Here is a 16,297-nt window from a genome sequence, read left to right as displayed (position 1 = left end):
CGTCCACACGCAGTTCCTGGAGAAGGCGGTGAAATTCACCCAGCTGTGTGCGCCTCCGGATAATGTCATGGATCCAGACACGGCGGCGTTTGGTTTTCCGACGTATCTGGGGCTTCCACAACAGGTACAAGGCAGTGATGGTTGTAACTTCGGTCATGGTTGATGATGGAAAGAAATGGCAGAAATAAATTCACCTCTTTTCTAGTGAATATTCGCGGGGGGAAAAAGTCGCGCGAGTGACGCGAATAAAGACAAATGATCCTGCGGCCAAACTCGCGCGAATGACGCGAATAAAAACAAATGATCCAGCGGTCAAACTAGCGCGAGTAAAGCGAGGCGAAAATTCGCTTCGCGTTTGGTGTGAACAAAATTTAACATTAGCTGCTACTATGGTGAAATATGTGCTAATATAACTAGCGTGCTAGTGCGCTAATCGCGATTAGCATCTATCTTTTACACAATACATTGTGATGAAGCGAAACAAAAATACATACACAGAGGTTATTTACCTTCTGCAGGTGGCTATGATGTCCATTACCCGTCGGTAAAACTCTGCATCCACCAAAGTAATGAACATAAACAGTCTTCACACAGCTCCTATTTGTCGTCTGACTAGCCTACGGCTTTGCTCTACGGGGGTCTTCTAAACAGCCCACCCCTCCACCTTTCCAATTGGCTTACAGGTCGGTCACAACCAGTGCAATTAAAAAATGCTAAGATTGACAACTTTACGCCCTCTAGGGTTAGGTTATAAGACAAACATGCTATTCTTATGTGTACAGCAAACAAACTACTTGAACTGCATGAACTTCACCCACACAATGACAAAGATTTATTCATCTGCCTATAGCGTGTTTTAATTCACTATGAACTGCATTAAACACTCAACTTAACTGGCTTTTAATAGAATACTTTTTAAACATTTTAAAATAATTTATTCGTCTATGTATTTACATATTTATTTATCTAAAATGAAACCTTTTTAGACTGGGCTACATATAATTATTCAGTATAGAGTAAATGTAATCTCCAATTTGGGAAAAAAATTAATTACCTAAAGTGTATCATTCGAAGTCCAGTCTTCTTTCACTGCACATCACTTGTGTTGTTGTCAGTTTAGTCCTGGAGCAGTGCCAATGTGGTCTAATCTTCCAGGTGTCTGTAATCCAGTTTTGCAATCAATGGTAAGTGATGACATAGCTTACATGAAGACATGAATTTTGTTACATTAAGTGCTGTGGACAGACAAAATGTGCAGATGTTCATCTCCCTTGTGTAGAAAATACTGCAAACCCTTGAAAATGTTTGCTAAAGGTTAAAGTCCCTGAGTATAAGTATTGTAGTAAGTATATTGCAGTATAAAACTGTGTTGTTATTTTACAATATACACACAATTCTACAAAATAAATTTACAAAGGAAAAGTAATCTTTGCACACCTGTATACCAACAGGTATGGAGGAGAATGAGTGATAAGTGAAAAATATATATTTTTAAAACTCCTGCAAATTATGGTAAATTTATTCAGGTTGTTTTTTTCTATAACATTTGAAAATATAAAAACTATTTAATAAGTTTACCATTACTTTTCATAGGTGAATTTGTTTTTGTGACATTTTGTGTTTTCATGTTCATGAAACCAAGTGTAATAAAAGAAAAGACAAAAACTTCTGTAAGCAATAAAACATCCCCCTGGTTCACACAAATTGTGTTGTTTCTTTTAAGTGTAGTATTTAAGTAAAACCAAAGGGAGCTGTTAATGCATTTTTTATGTGGAAGTTAAGCTGTATCAGTCTCATTGCACATGATTCAGCTGGTGACCTCAGAGTGTGAGTCTGCTTCCATAATGAACAACTAAAGAGTGTAAGTGTAGAAAAATAAATGATAAATCTTTATTATAATGGTTGGCTTTTCTCATGCTAGAGATGAACTTTATTTTAAAGTTGGCGCACACATACAGAAACAATGTGCGTCTGTCTTTGAAGGCAAAGAAAGGGTTAGCAGAGGTCTTTTTTCATGCACCCGGCCATGAGCACACATCGTCTTCTGATTCGTCAGTCTTGTTAATTAATGAGTGAATGAAAAGGACAGAGTCAAGGCTGGCGGCGCCATGGGGGGAGACCCCGGGCTTCCTGATGCCACAGCAACAGTCTCCCAGCACTCAGAGGTTGGAGAGGAGCCAGAGGAGAGGAATGGACACTGGGTGGAATGAATGTATGGATAAATGGATGGATGAAACCAAAGTATGAGCAATATGAACTTCAGAAGGATGATATTTTAGATTATTTAACACCTTTGAATGTAGACATTTTCATACCAATAGATTCCAATCAACGAACAAATTTTTCAAACATAGCTAATACAATTCTGCAGGGTATGGATAACGTAAAACCATTGCCAGAAATGTTAAAGGAATAGTTTGACATTTTGGAAAATATGCTCTTCTTCTCTTGCATAAAGACTGGTGAATCAGCTAGCCTAGCTCTGTCCAATATATGTCTAGCACCTCTAAAGCTCATTGATTAACTTATCTCTCATCATTATGGGTTTGTTTGACACATACAAAAACCTAAGTGTAAAATCAACAAGAAATAGAAATAGTCAGGTATATAACCTCCCATAAAAACACAACTTGTCTTTTTTACATTTGCAGTTGTAGTTGGAGCCAGTAGCTGGTTAGTTTAGCCTAACATTAAGACTATAAACAGGGGGAAACAGCCAGCTATAATGTGTTTATTAGTGTATATAGCTATAGAGGGGCTTGGCTTTGGACAGAAACAAGTGAGTTATTTCACCCTACTTCCCGTCTTTATACTATGCGAAACTAACCAGCTGCTGGCTCCAGCTACGTGTTTACTCTACAGACATGATACAGGTATTAATCTTCTTATCTAATTCTTGGCAAGAAGTGCATTTACCAAGATGTCAAATTATTCCTCTGTGGTTGCACACTCTGATACCTTCAAATCACCCTCTAACTACAATGAAAACAATGGAGGTGGTGGCAGCAGATACTCAGTCTGAAAGCACCGTTAGTCTTTTAAGTGCCAAATTCCCTCTTTGTGTTACCTTAGTCAGTATTTCCTTGCACAGCCAATGTAGGATATGTCCTGATGCATTCGTTGCCAGGACACAGTACTAGCAATAAACCTAAACATGACAGGACACCCACTTGATTCTGCTAACTTGGCTGCTGAAGCATTTTTTTCCCCAAAATGGAGTGGAATTGGTTCCCCATCTCTTTCAGTGTAGACATGTTGGGAAGGGATCTCGTTGCAGCCAGTATGGAGAAGAGAAATGATTAGAGCACAGTTATAATGCACATATGCCATGTGTGCATTGTATTACAATCTAATCGCCAGAAGAAAACATTGGCATTGAATGTTTCTGCAAACCACAGAAACGTTGTATATACGTTTCAACACGTGAAATACGTATCATAACATTTCTACAAACGTAGCATATTAACATTTCTACCCGTTGAATAATGATGTTTTATGTTCTGACGTCTCGCTAAAAACACTCGCTATTGTCGGTTGAAACGGGAAGCGGACATTGGTTTCGAGGTGGTCTCGAACCATGATTTCTGTACCGTGCTCTCCGTACCAACAAACTACTAACCATCCACCGGCCCATTCTCCTCCTAATAGGAAAGATCAGCTCATACAGATCGAATGTGAACTACTTCACTTTAGAAATGTTAAGATGATACGTTTTGTTGACATTTTGATATAATATGTATTGTTGAAATGTTAATATGCTAAGTTTTGTAGAAATGTTGATATGATACGTTTTGTTGAAATGTTAATATGCTACGTATTTCACGTGTTGAAAAGTAGATATTCAACGTTTCTGTGGTTTGCAGAAACGTAAACTGCCAACGTTTTATTCTGGCAACCAGGCTGTGTATTAAGAAACTTTAAAAAAAAAAACAACAAAAAAAACATTTGCAATGAAGAATGCTGTTCACATTCACTTAAAACATCATTTAACAGCATGTAAATCATTCATCAAATCAGCAATTTGAAACATGACAAGCAAAAATAGAAAAGAAAAAAAAAAAGAAATCCAGGAAAAATATTAAACTGTCACATGGATTATCCCATGCAGTTCCAAAGTAAAAGCTGGTGAGTTACCATGACTGGGCTAATTTGTAGCAGCACTGTCTCATAGACTGACTGATCACAATACTTTCCTCCATTAATTAGTTTGATACAAGGAATTGCAGAGGTCAAATTTTAAATTCCACATACAAGGGCTTTAACATTGTTTACATTTGTGAGAACATGTCTATGTCCTGCTATGACAAATCTGAGGTCCTCATTTGTTAAAATTGTCCATTACGAGTTTCACTTTTTTTGACTGGATAGATGAATGGGAGGAGATGATAGATGGCTGAAGAGGAAGAAATAGAGGTACAGCACAGAGTGACACAAAAGGTGGAAAGGTAAATACTGTCTGGGAGACGGTCAGTTCTGGGAGCAGTACTTCCAGAAACACACTGTTGAAGAAAGAGGAGATGATATTTGGTTATAAAACAGTTTCATTGGAGCTCTACTTGAGTACTCCAATTGCACAAATGGGGGAGGAAAGGTGTACAGGGTTACAGTAAAATTTACAGGGCATTTAAAGGCATGGACAAATCCAGGTTGAGTAAAGGCAAGAGCAACCCATGCTATGCTTGTAACTCACTGTAAAGATAAGGTAAGGCAAAGTTAAAATCGTGGACTTTCACCTCTTTTGTTGGTCTTCTTAGGCTGGGGCGAGAGAGACTTCTTGAGGTTTCGATCAGTCAGGCTGGGGACAATGACATCTGTACTGGCTCTGGATCCAGTGCTGTCAGCTGCTGCTGGAGCGGCAGTGGTAGGCTTCACTCCTCCCTCACCAGCAGGAAGCTTCAATCACAGCAGGAAGTAAGAAAATTGAGAGGAGGTGATTATTCAAAGCAAGGATGTTGAACTACATGTGTCCTGGAAGCCATATCATTACTTGATTTCATATTTTAGTCACTGTTGTTCTAGCATCTTTCTTTGAACTGAAAGGCACACCCCTGCTTGTATGTACCATATGCTTAGCTTTCAAAGTTGATATAAGATTCCAAACACAATCATACATTTCAAAATCTATTTAAATCAATGAATGAAAAATTGTCTTTGAAATTCGACTTCTAGCATAATTAGACTGCAAAGTACTGAATACAAATATTTTACTAGAACTTACCGCTTTATTTTTTCTTCCTGAATTCCTGCTGTTTGCTGAAATAAAATTTAAAAAACAGCTTTAGTGTAAATGTCTGATGCACAGTGTTACTTAAAGAAAAATGCTTAATGGACAGATTATATACAAAAACATACAGAATTCAGAGAGAAAGAGAGAGAGAGAGATATTTAATGGGATCCAAAAGTCTGAGACCACTAGCCAAGATATTTTGCATTTGTTTCAAATGTTTTTACTATAATACTATTATTCATTACAAATGATAATATCAACTTAACAATTTGAGTAAAGATGAATCTTTGAAAAATGTACATGAATTTGAGAATATCTTAGCATTTGGTTGTTGTGAAGAGTGGAGTGGAGCAGGTGGACCCAAGCACAGGAGACTACAGGCAACAGGAACTTGAAGAATAAGTTTTGTTTTGTTCTGCTTTGAGTGCAGGCAGAGCAAAACTGGTCTGAACAGAAGAAAACAGAACAAAGGATCCAAAAAGACTGAACTGAAAACCAGGACTTGAATACAAACTGTACTATTGAGGGAATGGGGAACAGGTGACTAGCCAGAGAACAGGCAAGGAGCTGATTGGTTAGGGAAAACACTGGGAGCAGGGAAGGACTAATGAGGCTGATACAGGGCAGGTGTGGAGGGAAAAGCAGTACAGGAACACAAAAGAAGAGAACCAAAAACCCAGAAAACACATTAAGTAGGCTCAAGAAAGCCTTAAATGCCAGCAGGCCAAATGCAAACACAAAATCACTTTGTGCTGAATGACATTAGCTCAAAAAATAGATCTGTTCCATTACCCCAAAGATGAGCAGGCAAAAATTGAAACATCAACAGTTAGAGTTTGAATTGCTTGAAAAGCCACCTGGCAGCTCAGTAAAACCAGCCTGAAACACATTCTCAAAACAGTCTGGTCATAGAACAAGTATTCTCATCCTTAACCAGGTGAAAGAAAATGTATATCAGATTTGACTTCAGTTCTGTATGCTCCTCCAATCGACCACGTGTATCACGAACTCAGCAGTAAAATATCTGAACAAAGATTCAATGCAACAAGCAACAGTATCTCATTTGTCCTTCTCCCACTCAATCAAGTCTAAATAGACAGGGAGAAAGGTCTGAGGGCATCTGGTGGACTTGTGGAGAATGGCAACTAAGACAGTAAATTCAAAATGGCTGACTTCCTGTTAGTCTTAGGGTATGGCTCCAAGAGGCTTTTTTAAAAGTCTGCAGATGTTACATCTGCCTACCAAATTTTGTACGTCTAGGTGAAACATACCTCAAGGGCTCCTCCTTTTGAAATTTTTAGGGGACTCTATTGAGACCCTTTTCCACATCTTAAGCCCAAGACCCATATCAGACAACAAAATACATCCCTTCTGTCTGTGCCTATTTTTGTGAGTTTTCAAGCATCCCCAGCCCCTCAAAAACAGCTTCCTTTTTTATGGCGAACAATACGCCACCATGGCAACACTTCTGATGAAAACCCAAAAGCTTCACTAATGAGCATCATCAGCATCTTAGAACTTAGCTGACTAAATTTTAAGTGGATCTGGTTTACCTGGTAGGAGTAGTTAGTAAAAGTATACGGCCTACAGCTTCCTGTTATCAGTAGGTGGCCATATGACTATGATTCAGTATTGGCCTGTACATGTCTTCAGACCGGGAGTCTTATCAAATGTGAAATTTGAGAAAGATCTGATGCTGTAGAGTTGACTTACAACAGTTTGTTTTTTCATGTTGAAACATCGAAATTCACTGCATCACCATGGCAACAGCATTCAATGAAAACTCTCAAGCTTCACAATATACCATCATCAAGGTCTTAAGGCTTTTCTGACCAAATTTGAGGTTGATCTGGTGAATCTGCTAGGCAGAGGTCATAAAACTACAGTGCCTGTAACTTCATGTTGCAAGTAAGTGGCATTATGACTATGACTCAATATTGACATTTAGATGTGTTCAGGCTTGGACTCTAATCGAGCATGTGAAACCTGGGGCAGATTGGAAAAAGTCCAGTAGAGTCAGAACAACTTCCTGTTTCATGGCAAAACATGCAAATTTACTGGCACGCCATGTCAAGAGCGTTACGTAAAAAGTCAAGATCTTGATAACTTTTCATTGTAAAGGTCTTAAGTTGACACTGACCAAGTTTGAAGTTGGGTCAAATCTCAAGGAGGAATTTGTTAAAATACAACGCCTGCAAACGGCAAAAACTGAGCAAAATTTGCAAAGAAAATTGGCTGACTTCCTGTTGGACCTAGTATATAACTCTGGAGTCTTTTTTGTGCATCAGGACATGATACATGTGCCCACCAAATTTCATTCATCTATGTCAAATTTAAAGGTGGGACCTTTGACTTTGACTTTAAAATTTTCTAGGTGGTGCTTTTGAGACATGTTGCCATACCTAAGCACAGGATCCATATAAGATATCGAAGTTTTGCCACTTCTGACACGTGTGCCAAGTTTCATGACTTTTCAATCATCCCTATTCCCTCAAAAACAGTTTCCTGTTTCATAGCGAAAAAAAAGTCGCCATGGCAATGGTTTTGCTTCACTTTTTATCATCATCAAGGTCTGACAACTTTTATTTTAGTTTATGACTTTCTGTTTCTAGCAGGTGGTGTTATAACAGTGATTCAGCATTGAACTGTATATGTCTACAGACTGGGACATGTTAAATTTGGGAAAGATCTCACCATGCGGAGTCGAATTACAACAGTTTGTTTTTTCATATTGAAACATTGAAATTTGCTGCGTCACCATGGCAACAGCATTCCATGAAAACTCACAAGCTTCACAATATAGCATCACCAAGGTTTTATGGCTTTTCTGACCAAATTTTAGGTGGATCTGGTCAACCTCCTAGGCAGAGCTTGTAAAAGTACAGAACCTGTAACTTCCTGTTGCCAGTAGGTGGCATCATGAATATGACTCTATATTGAAATTGTGTTCAGGCCGGGACTCTTATCAAGCATGAGAAATTTGGGGCAGGTTGGACGGTGTACATTCGAGTAACAGTAATTTGTTTTTTATTGACACCTGCAAATGGCAAAAACTGTACAAAAATTGCAAAGTAAATTCAAAATAGCTGACTTCCTGTTGGACTTAGAGGCTTTTTTGTACATGATACATGTGCCTACCAGATTTCATTCATCAATATCAAAACATGGGGGCTTCAACTTTTGAATTTTCCAGGGGTCGCAATCAAGCCATTAACCACACCCATGCCCCCAACCCATAAAATATTATATTTTTCACCACTTCCGACACAAGTGCAAAACTTTGTGAGTTTTAAAGCATGTTCAGCCAACCAAATTTCATTAATCTACATCAAAATTAAAAGCAGGGGCCTTGACTTTGAAATCACACAAGTTTTGATGCATGTGCAAGGTTTCTTGAGTTTGCGAGCACCGCTAGCACCTGAAAAATGCTAAAAGTAATTAGGGGGCGCTATAAAGCTGACATGCCACGACCAAGCCCATTTGTGATATCAAATCGAAATACTTGCTAGTTCAAAGATGCTTGCAAAGTTTTTGAGAGTTTTTGTGCATCCTAAAGGCCTCAAATGTGTTTGTATAATGAAAATTGAGAGCAGTGATGAGAGCAGTGATCCCACCGAATTTCATGAACATCAAAGTAACTTTGTTGCAAAATGGCCACAGACTTCCTTTTGTCAGTAGGTGGCACTATGACTATGACTCAATATTGACATGTAGATGTGTTCTGGCCTGAACTCCAATTAAGCATGTGAAATTTGGGGTGGACTGCACAAAGTCCAGTAGAGTTCCTACAACTTCCTGTTTCATGGCGAAACATGCAACTTTACCAGCACGCCATGTCAAGGGCGTTCCGTTAAAAGTCAAGATTTTGATAACTTTTCAACATAAAGGTCTTAAGATGACACTGACCAAATTTTAAACCTTCATGCTGTTCGGTACTTGGGCCTTAATAATCTCTACAAAAACAATAGGTTTCTTGCACTTTTAGCGCCAGGGACCGTTGGGCCCCTGTCACTTTGGTGCTTGGGCCCTAATCAAAGCTGTAAGCAGTGTTCATTGGGCTGGCACACCTTCGTGCACATTGGGACATGCCGCAGACATGCTGTTATGTGTGTGGTACGTGGTGCCGGAGATGACATATTGGAAATTGTGTATACATTTGATGAACTATGTATTATTTGGGCTTCATTTCCTGTTGCTTGTAGGCAATACTACTTAATTGAAATGCTAATGCAGCAATACATATACCAGAGGGAAACTGACATGGATATACATTTTCATGAATATTGGACATTGTATATTGGCCATTAATATCACTTCCTGGGCCATATTTTCGTGGAGGCGCAACCACCACTGCAAGCAGTGCTCTGACTATTTGGTATTTTCCTGACCTTGCTTTGCGTGTGTGGTAAAGTAAGTGTGGTATTTTGGTGACCAGCGCAGAATGCACGGTGTGCACAGGTGGGAAGAGAGTCACAGACAGGTGAGAGGTTCATTCAAGTGAAGCAGTGCAAAGAAAGTTATTGTATTTTTGTTGAAATTTGGTCTTAGATGTTGCCCTAAAAACAGACATGTCAGAGCCATGTGTATTAGTGGTGCAACGTCAATCCACCGCTTTGGTGATTGTGTCAACTAAATACTTGCTGCAGATGTGCTGCAGCAACATATTAATGATTAAAATATGAATATTTCAATTAAAAGCTCTTCAACCAAAATCAGCAGACAAAATAACATTTAATGTGGTTAAAACAGGAAAGTCAGTAAATCAATCTACATTGTTCTATAAATGAATGTGCAGCATCTGAAGACAGCAGGACTGATATATTTATAAATCCTCAGACTCTGAGAAGTGCCACACCAGAGCGCAGTGCCACTACACAAATCCGTTCGCTGTAAATCACCTAATGTCACCAGGCTAATACAGTAAAACCACATCAGACTGGTTGGTTATAATGCAGTAAATCCGATATTTGTCACATAAGGCTGACTTTCTGTTGCCAGTAGGTGGTGCTACACAAGTGGGTCATTAATGCAGCAATACATTAGGTGAAGGTCGCATGACATGCATATTCATTTTCATGAATACTGGATGTTTCACCAAGGAGTTAAATGTCATTTCCTGTGTCCACTACGTGGCGCCAGAGAACACCCCCTCCCTCCCCCCCAATTCAATTCAATTTTATTTATACTGCGCCAAATCACAACAAAAGTCACCTCAGGGCACTTTTCACATAGAGCAGGTCTAGACCATACTATTTAATTTACATAGAGAGACACCCAACAATTCCCCCATGAGCAAGCGCTTGGCGACAGTGGTAAGGAAAAACTCCCCTTTAACGGGAAGAAACCTCAAGCAGAACCCGGCTCTAGGTGGGTTAAGTGATTGGTTTCATTGATAAATATATTTGGGTATCATCTGCATAGCAATGAAAATTTATGGAGCGTTTCCGAATAATATTACCTACAGGAAGCATATACAAGGTGAATAGTACTGGTCCAAGAACAGAACCTTGTGGAACTCTGTGTCTAACTTTTGCCTTCATGGAGGACTCATCATTAACATGTAGAAACTGAAATCGATCTGATAAATAGGACTTAAACCAGCTTAATGCAGTTCCTTTAATGCCAATTAAATGTTCCAGTCTCTGTAATAGGATTTGATGATCAATTGTGTCAAATGCGGCACTAAGATCTAATAAGACAAGTACAGAGACAAGTCCTTTGTCTGATGCAGTCAGAAGGTCATTTGTGACCTTCACCAGTGCTGTCTCTGTGCAATGATGCGCACTAAATCCTGACTGTATGTCCAAGAGCACAATACCCTACTCAGTTTACTGATAAACACCCATCAAAAGTTTGAGTATACCTGTTTAAAGCTATTTTTTTTCCATAAAATTACCCTAAACTATATACATTTGATTTTTCTAACATCTCTTGTACCTGCAGGTTGCTCTGAAGTAGCGGGCTTCTGTGCTACTGTGGCACCAGTGCTTCTCTCACCACTTTCAAAAAGAAAAAAGCATCGCATAGTATAGAACTGTACACCATATCTTTCAATGTACCAATATAATATGGTTATCAACTCTCACCTATTCAAAGAATAGAGAAAGAGCACAGTACTCAGTTTACTGATATACACTACCCATCAACGGTTAAAATAGCTGGCTTTAGCCAACACAAACATTAAATATCATAGATTTTTAAGTTTCAACAAATTACAGTAGCCAGAATAGTGTGATCGAAGACTTTGTGTTGTCTTAATAATTTGAAATTATGAACTCAAAGTATGAACTCGCTGACTAACCCAAAACACATGGATTTTTATTTTTTAATATTGACCACATTGACTAGAGTAGATATGCCAATTATGCTATCAATGATTTAAGGAAATATAGAAAGGGTACTATCACTTTTATTATTGATTGTCCAGTTTCTCGGCAGCTTTAACATTGACAGTGGATGATGATGATGCATCGGTAACATTAGCTACATTAGCTGGGTAGCAAACGTTAGCTAGCTAGCACGTTTATTTATGGACTAACCTGTCCGCCGTGGTCCCCTGCATGCACACAGTTGGTCAATTTTGTTGCATTTAGTGGCATCTCTTGCAAGCACCTTTCTCTTTTTCTCTCTTTCCCTCTCTGATCCACCCTCTCTCTTTTTTCCACCGTTCATCTTGCTGCTAAGTCATTTAACTGTAACAATTGCCAACTTCTCTCTCAAGGTTGCAGCTTGTGGCAGGTCTGCCAGGCCATTCAGCAGGCCAGGCCACCGGGAAAAGTCCTGGTGCCGTGGTCCCCTGCATGCAGTCCCCTGCATGCAGATTGCCAGTCCAGGCCTGGTTCCCTGTTAAAAACCAAATGTGATTTGAACCGTGACGGTAGCTATTTTACTGAGAGTACAAGATCAAAAGCCAAAATGGTTGGAAACCACTGGTTTAATCCCTAACAACGTGTTGTATTTTAAAAGCTTGTTATATTTTCCAGGCCACCGGGAAAAGTCCTGGTGCCGTGGTCCCCTGCATGCAGTCCCCTGCATGCAGATTGCCAGTCCAGGCCTGGTTCCCTGTTAAAAACCAAATGTGATTTGAACCGTGACGGTAGCTATTTTACTGAGAGTACAAGGTCAAAAGCCAAAATGGTTGGAAACCACTGGTTTAATCCCTAACAACGTGTTGTATTTTAAAAGCTTGTTATATTTTCCATTGTGTCAAATCTTCATCTGAAAAGTAATTAAACCTGTCAAATAAAGGTAGTGGAGTAGAAAGTACAATATTTCCCTCTGAAATGTAGTGGAGTGGAAGTATAAAGTAGCATCAAATGAAAAATTAGAAGTACCTCAAAACAGTACTTGAAAAATTGTACTTTGTTACTTCCCACCAGTGTTTTTAGAGTACAGATTTCTGTGTAGTAAACAGTAACAATTTTGTAAAAATTACTAGTACTTTCAAATGTATTAGCTGTCATGTTTACTGTAACCATTCAGCAAAAATTTAGGACCATTTTATATCAACTCCTGGCTGTAATTATGCTTGTAATTTACAATATGTTCAAGGTATCAAAGTTTTATGCTGTGATAAGCCCATTTCATTAGAAATAACAGTTTGTGAAACACATGTTGCTTCCTTGATAATTATTTGTCCTATGCAGTGATGTTACCTCCTGGATCATTATTTGATTTATAATAAAACAGTATTACTTGTAAATCAGTGTGTTATTTTCCTTACTAGGTAATAAGACAAATGAACCAGTTGCCAGACCCTCCTACATGCATGGCACACCTTCCAGGTCTGAAGCCTAAGTGTTTGAATCCATACACCTTGCAGAACATCAACATCATTTACAGAGCAGACTAAGGACCTTTGAGTCATAGAACACTAGAAGAGTACGTTTTTATCACATATAATGAGATACAACTGTGTAAAATGAAATCAGAACCCAAAAGTGTCATTGTACCACAGGAGCCACATAACTAATGAAGAAATGAGAAAGAAATGTTTTCCCTAAAATTAGTTTATTTTTTTAGCAAAATAATACACAGAAATATATACACAAATAATACAGTATTTAACTGTAACAGTTATACTGTTCTATCTCCTTTCAGGCATTACCGCAACTTAGTCAGCTGGTGCTGGGGCTACCTAGGAAGGAAAGTCAGGGTTGTCATCCTGACCTGTCCTGTAGTCTGGATACACGAAGAATTTCCTGATTGGGTTGGTCAGTATGTTGGCTTCCAACTGCCACTTGAAACTACTGTACTGACACATGTAATGTTGCTTCAGCTGTGGCACAGCTTTAGTTGTGCAAACAACAGCAGAGTAACAATATCATTTTAAATAGCAAAATAAGTACAAATACATTATGAAAAGCACTGTGTGACAGTGAATATGCTTGTCTTTTCTAACAACAATCAAACTGTCTACATTTAGTTGGCTTCAAATAAGCCTGTTTCTCTCAAATCAGCAACTACATCCTAATTAGATGTTAGCATTAGATAGTGCTAAACAGAAAAAGACACACACAGCCCATTTACTTTTTCTGAAATACTTACATCTCCCCCAGCAGCAGTTTTGTCTTGGACAATTGGTGTTGATCCCTCTTTCAGATAGAGTTTCTTTGCAAGTCCTGCTCAATACCGACTGAAGTTGATAAAACTGTCTGGCAAAAAGTGGTTAGCACAAGCTTATAGCTGTTTGCCAACTTTATCAGGGACGTAACATAAAATTTAACCACTATGCTGATGTAGCGATTTATGCTGGTCTTTACAGTCTACAACTGAGCATTTAGCATGCTTAGACAGACAAAAACAGTGGTTACCCTCGTCTGGAAATTGTGGGCAGAGAAAGAAAGATGTCAGGCCGGTTACAATTCAGATGAAACTCCATGTGATGTAGTAAAGGGCATCAAATATGAATGGCTTGTAGAATCACAAGACTACAGAGGAAGCCAGTCCATACAAAACTGAGTTTTTTTTTATCATATGGCCCATTTAACAAACGTCACCAGATGTTTAAGTAGTAGTTGTGTCTGTAACCTGTTTCTTTTGTTCAGGTTACAGAAACCCAAAGAGTTTTGACTCTAAAAGCACTTGGTCCACACAACACCAAGTCACAGAAGTGTCCTTTCCTCCCAAGAAGCCAGATGCATGGTGGCAGAAAAAGCATTGCTGACGTCAGAACAATGCCACACTCCCAATATTTAAGTGCAATATGTAAAGGAAAGTAGACTACTAATTACAAAATTATAGTCAAAGAAAAAAACAGTAAACCTACCTATAATATTAATTTTCTAAAACTGTTTTGTCTTCTGTTGTGTTTTGCTGATTGGTGAGATGAAAGAAAAGGTAATGGCCATCAGCTCTTGCCCAAAGATGATCCAATGCTGTGAAGTGGAAAGCGAGGACCTCAGCATTTTCTTAGCAGATGAAACCACGCAGATCAAGCTTCAACTCTGGGACAACTAGATATTGGCAGTGAAGACACAGGCCTCCTATGCGTTCACTAATTTGTCTGTCAGAGAGTATGAAGGTGAGAAGTTCCTCACAACAATCAAAAATTCCACTATTGCTGAACCCTGTCACTGTCACTGACCTAACGGTCCCATCTCTGATCCTGGAGAAACAAAAGTCTCTCCAGACTGTCAGAACTGAGGTTGTTGCTGTGAAACTGGTGAACAACTTCAACTTCTGCTCCTGCTATAAGAGGCAATCCATCTCTTTCAACCCAAAACAGCCCTTCGGTTGCTGCAAGGGATACTGGCTTGTACGAAAAACCTTGCTGTTCCTGGCTAGAACCAGCAGAGTCCTGCATATCATCATTGATAGCGTGGAAACTGCATTGACCCTGAACGCTCAACGCTGAACACTCACCCCTGTGTCTCACTTTTAGAATAACAACTTAGGAGTAATGGTTGTAAGTCCTATAAGATTTTCATGCTTTCCAATAGAATTCTTTTAGATCCCTATAAATTTCTAAAAATCCTATTGGAATTCTATAGGAAAAAGTTTTGGTTCTTTTAGGATTTTCTCAGTCCTATTGGACATCTGTTTTTTTATTATTATTACTGGTTCCAATAAACTCCCTAAGGATACCTATGAATTTCTAAAAATCCTATAGGAAATCTGTTTTTTTCTATTGGATTATACATATATTTTAAATGTCTTACAAGACTTTTATTCAAGAATTACCAATGATACTCAGTCCTTATTTAAAATCAGATTTTAATCACTTTAACCACACTTGGTTTCAGTGATCAGAATTAAAGATTTGAACAGACTATAAGGGGCAAATTCACAAAAGGATTTGCAGCTTTTGCTAAATGTGCACAAATGAGACAAAAAGAAACTGTGTAATTCATAAAGCACCTGCAAAGGGTGAAATGCACCCCAAGCTGTGCTGCCAAGCAAATAGTGTCTCAATGATATTGAATTGATACTGAATGATATTACGGACGAAATCTTCAGTATGACATTGGTGGGGAGCTTATCTCAGACTTTCAGCTACTTCAAAATAAAAATGTCCTGACCACGCTGATGGAGCTCAGGATTCCATAAGGGCAGAACACAGAACATTAATTACCATCAGATCCAGACCGATCTGGTGTTGCTGTGCCGTGTGCGTAAATGCCTACACCCTCTTTCTCAGTTGGGAGATGCACTTATCGTTTCAGCGACTGTGTTATGCTGCAGCCAGCTGTGACACACAACCAGCTGTGGGCAACAAATAGAACATATGGACTGATGTTTCTATGAAATCTAGGATAAATTCAGTGACACCTGAACAACATTATTGTAAGACTCAGACGTTAATCTAACATTTTCAGACCTACCTGAGTCACATTAATAGCTGTATTTTGACATTTGACATTTCAGTAGATTATGTTTATGTAGATTATTATTTGCTGTTTTTTAGTTTGCAGTTATTCAGTTAAGCCGACAATACTAAGTCTTCTCAATGAGTAATGCTATAATTTCATGTGGGTCAATGTTTCTAGGTCAATATCACAACTGTAGGGAAGCAGCATCTGACACCATCAACGTCAGGACATTCAGCCTCTATTTATGTTTCCGTAAAAA

General features: G+C 38.7%; 1 protein-coding gene and 2 long non-coding RNA genes across 12 annotated transcripts in view; 1 reads left to right on the top strand and 2 right to left on the bottom strand.

The window, feature by feature from the left end:
• LOC121892134 overlaps window positions 1–877 on the bottom strand; it is a 55,869-nt gene extending 54,992 nt beyond the window's left edge. For all 4 annotated transcript variants that reach the window (XR_006094304.1, XR_006094302.1, XR_006094303.1 and 1 more), the window contains exon 1: window positions 510–877. This is a non-coding gene — a long non-coding RNA (uncharacterized LOC121892134). The remainder of the gene's footprint in view (window positions 1–509) is intronic.
• A 1,025-nt stretch (window positions 878–1,902) lies between these two features.
• urp2 (urotensin II-related peptide) lies at window positions 1,903–12,045 on the bottom strand. Of its 7 annotated transcripts, none has more exons than XR_006094083.1 (5): window positions 5,528–5,824; window positions 5,219–5,253; window positions 4,734–4,893; window positions 4,454–4,499; window positions 1,903–3,267 (listed from the first exon to the last, which is right to left on the bottom strand). XR_006094083.1 is itself a non-coding variant. In XM_042404132.1 (5 exons), exons 1-5 carry the CDS (start codon window positions 11,897–11,899, stop codon window positions 2,160–2,162), a joined length of 474 nt encoding a protein of 157 aa, XP_042260066.1. In that variant the 5' UTR covers window positions 11,900–12,045; the 3' UTR covers window positions 1,903–2,159. The 7 variants fall into 7 exon arrangements, 3 of the variants coding, with proteins under 3 accessions (XP_042260066.1, XP_042260065.1, XP_042260067.1); XM_042404132.1 differs by lacking the exons at window positions 4,454–4,499; window positions 5,528–5,824 and adding an exon at window positions 11,767–12,045 and having other exon boundaries at window positions 1,903–2,197; window positions 3,171–3,278; XM_042404131.1 differs by lacking the exons at window positions 4,454–4,499; window positions 5,528–5,824 and adding an exon at window positions 11,767–12,042 and having other exon boundaries at window positions 1,903–3,278.
• LOC121891639 lies at window positions 7,079–15,621 on the top strand. Its single transcript, XR_006094086.1, has 4 exons — window positions 7,079–7,135; window positions 12,954–13,011; window positions 13,328–13,440; window positions 14,275–15,621. It is a non-coding gene; the product is annotated as an uncharacterized LOC121891639 (long non-coding RNA).
• Window positions 15,622–16,297: the final 676 nt, after the last annotated feature.

Source organism: Thunnus maccoyii, chromosome 24, assembly GCF_910596095.1.
Source record: "Thunnus maccoyii chromosome 24, fThuMac1.1, whole genome shotgun sequence".
Classification (NCBI taxonomy): domain Eukaryota; kingdom Metazoa; phylum Chordata; class Actinopteri; order Scombriformes; family Scombridae; genus Thunnus; species Thunnus maccoyii.
This window is presented reverse-complemented; position numbering and strand designations above follow the sequence as displayed.